The sequence below is a fragment of the Siphateles boraxobius genome, unplaced genomic scaffold, assembly GCF_051911475.1.
Source record: "Siphateles boraxobius isolate OS27281-9 unplaced genomic scaffold, OSU_SipBor_1 6, whole genome shotgun sequence".
NCBI lineage: Eukaryota > Metazoa > Chordata > Actinopteri > Cypriniformes > Leuciscidae > Siphateles > Siphateles boraxobius.
This window is the reverse complement of record NW_027509186.1, coordinates 16,865,935-16,873,524: the sequence shown is the minus strand read 5'-3', so window position 1 is coordinate 16,873,524 and position 7,590 is coordinate 16,865,935. Positions and strand designations below refer to the sequence as shown.

The window sequence follows — 7,590 nt, the reverse complement described above, 5'->3', positions numbered from 1 at the left end:
TTTGCCATTAAAATGAACACTTGGACTAATATCTTAGTAATAACATTTTAAGTTCAAATGTTTTGTCAACTTGTCATAATGTTCTGCTCATCATCACATTACTAATGCCTTGAAAAAGACATTTGAAATCTGCATTCTGACATACTGTAATATATAACATAACATTTACAAATGCACTTGAAAATCAATTCCAGGAAGCAAATATCACCCATTAATTAAGTTAAATTTCTGACAACTGACATGTAAAATTATTATTTGGGCTATTTATTTCCATATGATTGTGCTTATCACAGAGTACCATCAGACACCATTCTAGACTGCATTTGGTGATGTCTTCCAAATGGAGTGCAAAGTACAATAAGCCAAGTGAGTATTAAAATTATAATCTTTTAGTTCTTTGGTGAAAAAAAAAACAGACTGACATAAATACACAAAAGTATGTTAATGTGTCACTCTGTGGTATGCACCTTTCATTTAACTCTGAGAGGGGGTCATGAGCATGTCCCTTTGCTCGTTTGGTTAAATTAATTCATCATGCTTCTAAACTATCAGTTGAGCAATTATACATTAACCCACTGGACAGCGCACAGCACCCAGATGCGCAGAGGAACCATCTACCTCTCCATCCAAAGCAATACAACCTTGTGCGTGCTGCATTAAATACTACAATCTCCTCTTAAGGTGAACAAATCACGCGCATTGCCTTCAGCTCGAGCAATCGCTCATTGCGCATCTGCGAACAGTAAAAGTGTCACGTCACTAATCTGACAGCTTCGCACCGAAAGGTTTGCTGCTGCGCTCTGGAGAGCAGCGCTTGAACGAGCGTTAAAGCAATTTGAATGAAGTTTAGCGCACTTGCTTCTCTAGGTCTTTGGAGAGCTCGCACCTACCCGTGTCACCCTACCCCAAGCATAGGTAAGTGTGTCTCTAAATGTTCTAATTATTGGTTAACTAAATGTTTCTATCACCTGTTATTTAAAAAAAAAAAAAAAAAAAACTCGAGAATCATCATGTCGAGCTGGCTTTACGCGCACCTGTCAGTTGGTGTTTAATCAGGTCTCCGAGTGCCATGTGCACATATCTTGATGTTTAGATGTGACTGATATATTGACAGTTATTTGACATGCGTAATTAGTAAAGCAATGCCAGCGCCAATGATAAAGCAATAGAAGGAGAGTAGCAGTTTTTTTGCAGTGAGCGCAACACGTGGGTAGGCTGTGAGGGCATAACACAGAATGATTGTCAATTTCAATAAATAATTAAATGATGACGCAGAAGATGGAGAGTACTGCTCATTTTTCTAGAAAAATTGCACATATTTTCTTGACAGAATATATTTTTGCATTGAACTTCACTGCAGTTTGTAAATGTTGCACCACTTAGCAGGTTGAAAGGTATAGTGCAAAAACAAGTAACCTATATCATACATTTCACCTATAGCCTGTCTCAACAGCGTTTTCAAACAATATTTTAGTAAAAGTTAGATTACAAGTTACAGAGCGCAACTAAACAGAACTTAAGTTGGACTGAGTATGCATTTCCAGTGCTTTCCGTTATGAAACACATTACAAAATAAAAATACTGTCACTGTGTATCACTTAGGAAACATATTATATACGATTTTATACAAAGGGGATGCTGAATACTTGATTCTGACTGGTTGACTAACTTTCTAAGGTGGCCGTTTATCATAGCCTACTCATTAGCTAACTGTTACCCTGTCTATTTGTAAAGTGGACGAGACATGATTAAATATGAAATTATTTCTCATTCAAAATAATTATGAGATTAAATAATTAAATAATTGACGCCTCACACTGTTATGATGGATTTTTTTAGAGCACCATGCTGTCCTGCCAAGATCTGAGCTTTGCAGGAGGCCAGCGCTACGAGTACCCCGCCTCGACGTCAGCTGATGGTAGTGTTGACGTTTCCACAGCGACGATCGTCTCCCTCTGGGACGCCGGTCCCCTGGACAACGCTGCCCGCCAGCACGAGCCACCGCGGCGGGGTAAGTCCTGCAATATGCCGGGATCAGCGGCGCGAGAGGCTGAATTCCCGCCTTGGCAAACTGGAATTTTTCCATCTCGTACTTTTTTTTTTTTCTTTCGTGTTTTGTTAGAGTAGCACTGTGGAGTATGTGGCCACTTCCAAATTGTTAGTTGTTTTGGGCTCTTTCTTTTGTTTTCAAAGTAGCCTATTTATTTCATTTTTTTTCTTTTCACCTTTCAGCTTGCAATTATCCCTAGACCATTAGGCTACTAATCAGGATGATGACCTTTATTTCAAATGTTTCATTTGTTTTAGATTCAGTGCCTGTGTCTGAGCATATGGGACATCAACCCACCTGGCCAGATCAGCTGTCACCTCAACTTCAACGAAACAAGCAGGTATTTAAAAAGACTATCATATCCAAATTACTCCACCGCCTAGCTGCTGACATATTGTTAATGATTGTGAAAACATTTGTCCCATAAAGCTCCAAGACACCCTAATGCAAAGAGAAGAAGAGCTGGCCAGACTGCAAGAAGAGAACAACAAACTCAAAGAGTTTTTAAACTCATCATATGTGAAGTCTTTGGAGGACAAAACTAAGGTAAGAAATCGCACATCTTAAAGGAGTAGTTAACTTCAGAAATACAATTTACTGATAATGTACTCACTCCCATGTCATCCAAGATGTTCTTGTCTTTCTTTCTTCAGTCGAAAAGAAATTAAGGTTTTCGCCATATAGTGGACTTCAGCGGGAACCAATCGGTTGAAAGTCCAAATTGCATTTTCAATGGAGCTTTAAAGGGCTCTACATGATCCCACCCGGGGAATAAGGGTTTTATCTAACGAAACCATCGGTCATTTTCTGCAAAAAAAATAATAAATAAATATATATATATATATATATATACATATTATATACTTTTTAACCACAAATACTTGTCTTGCACATCAACGACTTCACGCATTACGTAATCACGTTGGAAAGGTCAGGCAGTAACCCGACGTAGGCGGAAAATGTAGGATAGGGTGAAAAACTCCATCTCAATTTCTCTTCCAACTTCAAAATTGTCAGACATCATTGTTTTACCTTTTATTTATTTACTTTTTTTGTAAAGGGCGTTTGTCTTAGTCTTTGCACTTTCGCTTTGTGAACACTAGGTCGGTGCTTCCGCTTACATCACGCATGACCTTTCAACTTGATTACGTAATGTGTGGCGCATCACAGCTAGTGCAAGACGAGCATTTTGTGGTTAAAAAGTATATACATTTTCATTATTTTAGAAAATGACCAATGGTTTCGCTAGATAAGAATTAAAAAGATTTTAATTCTGAAGTGAACTAATCCTTTAATACAGTTCAGGGTTGCAAGGTCTGTGCAACAAAACCCGTGCAATCAGAGGCGTCGCAATAGGGCAGGCAAGCCAGGCAATTGCATGGGGCCCCGCATTTAAGGGGGCCCCCGAGGGCTGATCTTTTAAACAATCAGAAATGTTAATATAAAGACGCAGTAACATCTCTGCATTCCCTTAGTGGGGCCCCTTTCTCGTTACGCTGGTTATGCTTTTAATGTCTCGCCTCAGCCGCCTTTTTCAAACTGGTGCAGCGCTGACTCACTGTATGTACATAATGCATGATTTGATTTGTTAAACATGAAAAGGACTTATCCGTCTGGCCGCTGGCTCTAACGTTAACCTAGATAAATGTTCGCTATTATTAGGGGCATATCCAAGTGTTTGTGCGGAGTGTTGAGCGTCACTGCATGACATGGAGCTGCTGGCGCGAAACACTTGCATTTTCAAGAGTGGAAACAACTTAAAAAACTCCATCATTTATGGTCATACAGGAAAAAATAATGCATCAGTCTCAACTACTTTTATTTGTGTAAACTCACAATAGCAAGAAAATGTTGTGCTTTTGTAAAATAAAATAAAACAAACAGGGCTCGCTTTCATGGTCTCCTTGGCGTGAACTAGAGCGCGTCTCAAAAATGAACTGAAACACAGTGTATAGGCGTACTAGCCACACAGACATGATAAATATACGTATATAAAGCTTGAAATGTTTTTCTAATCGAAAGCAAATAACGTCTGATTATGTAATCCGTATGAAAGATGCATTTCTCTCTAAAGGTGCATCCTCTTTACAGCGGAGATGTATGGAGATATGTTTGCAGCCGATACTGATTTAGAAAACAATAGTTTATTAATAAACAATTAAAATGCCTCGTCATTTTTTTTAACACATATTTATTATCATTAGCCTGCTTTTGCGGCAAGATTTATGCTTTCGTTTGATCGTTTGAATAGGCTGTATTCCTCCACCCAGTATTTAAGCAGAACTTAATAAAAACGTGTGATTACTCAACTAATTGCTTAAATGAATGACTATTAGTCGACTAGAAAAATCTTTAGTCTATGGCAACTCTAATCAATAATTGACTTTATTTAATTAGTAATTAGTATCCAGCTCATAACATTAAATTAGTGGAGTTAACAATTAGTTAATGAACTAATAAAAAAATAAAACAAAGATTAAATTAAGATGCTAACAATCAAGGGCGTAGATTTGGTTTGAAAATTGGGGGGGTTGAAGTTGGGGTATGCCTCCTGATATTGGGATCATGGTATAAATAATGGGGGGGTTGTAATGCATAGATTTAAATATTTGGGGGGTTATATCCCCCCCATCCCCCCCACAAATTACGCCCCTGCTAACAATATATTTCTATATAGCATTGCTTGTTCCACCACACAAAGGACTGTTTTTAAGGTGAAATTCTGTTATACATGTAAATATTGTACTATATCTTGAAGATTGTTGTATTGTATTGTATCTTCTGTTATAAAGATGAAGATTGACATTATGTTAATTAAAAAAAGAAGCACAAAAAATTAACTTATGAACTTATGTTCTGTTAGATGTTAGATGTTTTGACTACTTTTTGAATTTTGTATAATTATATCTCTAGGTAATGAAGATATATTTACAAAAAATCTTAAATATTATATAAACAAAAATTATTTATAAAATAAAGGGCCCCATTGATTAATTTTGCCTGGGGCCCCCACTCAGTGTTGGTTCGCCTCTGCACGCAATTGCTAATCAAAACTATCCCAATCACTGCCAAAACTAGCACAAACATGTTCCGGGGGTAACAATTGATTCAACCCAGGGACTAGAAAAACAACCCAGTGCAACAGCGTAAAAGTAGCCCAATTCTGGCAACACTGACTTGGCAACACTTGGCAACACTGTCACAGATGGATCTTTACACTAAGGTGATGCGTGTGACTTTTTTTTCCCATATTGAAATACTTTCTCCTTATCCAAATGAAACAGAGAAGGGTAATCTATAAAACTATGTAATATATATATATATATATATTACATAGTATATATATATATATATATATATATATATATATATATATAAGTGTTATATATATATATAAAATTATAAAGTGTCCTTAAGCTATGGAAAGGCATAGCGCCTTTCCATAGCTTAAGGACACTTTATAATGGAGATAGAAATAAATAATATTTTAAGATATGTTTATAATTTATATTTATAATATATAAGGTAAACTATATAAATAAAGCTCAAGCATTTAAAGCGACAAATAAAATAAATGCAATGCTTGTTTATAATATGCTTTGGTGTGCATGCTAAAATAGTTCTAGTTATCTTTATAGTTATGGTTCTTGGTGTGAATGGCCCTTTACTGTCGCTCATGTCCAATCTTTCTTGAAATTATATGTACAATTAACTTCGCTCACATTCGTTTTACCGCTTTCTCCCTTCTACAAATTGCAGAAACTTCTTTCTAACCCCAAGGTTCCAGATGGGTCAAGACACCGGAAAAGAACACACGGTGATTTCCGGAACCTGAGCCAGTTGCTTCACAGCGGCGAGGGGAAGCAGACCTGCCGCAATCTCTCTTTGGAGTTTTGCTCTGCAGAAGAGCTGGCGGCCACCCCACCTCTAGACTCATGGATTCTAGAGACTCTCGGTCTGCAAGACGAGAACACCGTCGACCCTGCACGCAGTTTCAACACCCCTTCTTTCAGCTGTCCTCTTCCTACAGAAGATCATTACAGCATGACAAATGTTGACATTGGCTTCAGCCCTAATGCAGAGACACGCTGCGATTACAGCAGCATCATAGACTCGTCTAGCAACTGCAGTCTGGACACCTCCAGTGGCTACAGCACCTCCCAGAGCTTGGGTTCAAATTATTCAACTCTTGACCCCTCAGCTCTGTACACCATCACATCTACCGGGTCACTAGTCAGCTCTCCACCAGCGATGACCACCGCTCAACACTTCACGCCACCACGAGCTGCCTCCACTCCATATCGGTCCCATGACATAAGCCCTGGACCATACTACAACACACCAGGCTGTGGTTCCTCCAGTCCACCAGGGGGCGACGGTCAACTTTTCTCCACACCTCGTATGTCACGTAACAGGACAGATGTAGCTTTTAGCATGTCACTAAGTCCACAAAACAGTGTGAAGACGCACAGCTTTTCTCAAGGACAAGCTTTCACACGCAGAGATGCACAAGGGGGGTGGAACTTCACCTGGGTGCCTAAACAATGTTCCTAGAGAATTTTTTGAGAACTGTGGGAGAACAACAGACATTTTAGCCATTTTTGAGGACTAATAACGCAATATGCCCCATAATTGCCACAACTCTTCAATTTTACAGGTTATGTTTATATATAATCATTGTATGGCTTTGTGGCATTGTTTATGTCATTTATGAATTGTATATAATGTTTTTATTCATTGTAATTGAAAGACTTTGTCTTCAATTTTGGATGCAGGATCATGACCGAATTCATTAAAATCACACACACAAAAAAAATTCATAATAAAATGTTCAAATTGTCTGTTACTTTCAAATTGTACAAGAAAACATTAAGATGTGGCTCTTAAATTAAGATTGTCAACACCCACCTTGATGTTACAATGCTAACTAATTCACAAACACAGCATATGTCACTAGCTATACGACACCTGGATCAAATACAGTTTGCATATGTCTTCCATTGAAAATACTAGCTCACCACTCTTTTATTGTGAACTGATGCAGTGTAAGTATCAATGTTGTGAGTCCCAAATTTTCTCGTGCTACACCGTTAGCCCTAACCTGTCATTCCCACAGCTGTCCCGCTTCCCTTCCCCTATCACTTTCCCTCCCTCTGTTTCTCTCCCGTACGTTTTCTCCATTCTCCCGCCACTGTGAGACAAAAGAGAGGGCCGGCTGGTCTTGAGGGAGACTTCTTCCCCGACCCGCCCCGCAGGTCTGAGACCCCAAGGGGGTCCAACATGGGATACTTACACCTCTCTATCCCTCCCCTCTGCCCAACCTCTCACTCTCTGCTCTGCCCTTAGGGAGCTGGGGACGGCAGGGAAAGTTTGGGCCTTGAGTTAGCCATGGAGAAGCAAGGGTGAGTGGTCTATCTCTAATGACACGGTTAAGCCCCCTGCAGATGGCCTCCAGATTGAGGGGTTGACAGGAAAGAGCACCTTGAGAGGTACAGGAGCCTGGAAAATAATGGGTACAGGTGAAAGAACAAGGAAAAGGA

General features: G+C 39.1%; 1 protein-coding gene across 1 annotated transcript; it reads left to right on the top strand.

Moving 5' to 3' along the window:
- The first annotated feature begins 691 nt into the window (after positions 1-691).
- gmnc (geminin coiled-coil domain containing) lies at positions 692-6,736 on the top strand. Its single transcript, XM_077207378.1, has 5 exons — positions 692-915; positions 1,840-2,011; positions 2,308-2,390; positions 2,480-2,596; positions 5,810-6,736. The coding sequence occupies exons 2-5, from the start codon at positions 1,846-1,848 to the stop codon at positions 6,602-6,604; spliced, it is 1,161 nt and encodes a 386-aa protein (XP_077063493.1). The 5' UTR covers positions 692-915; positions 1,840-1,845; the 3' UTR covers positions 6,605-6,736.
- The last annotated feature ends 854 nt before the right edge of the window (positions 6,737-7,590 follow it).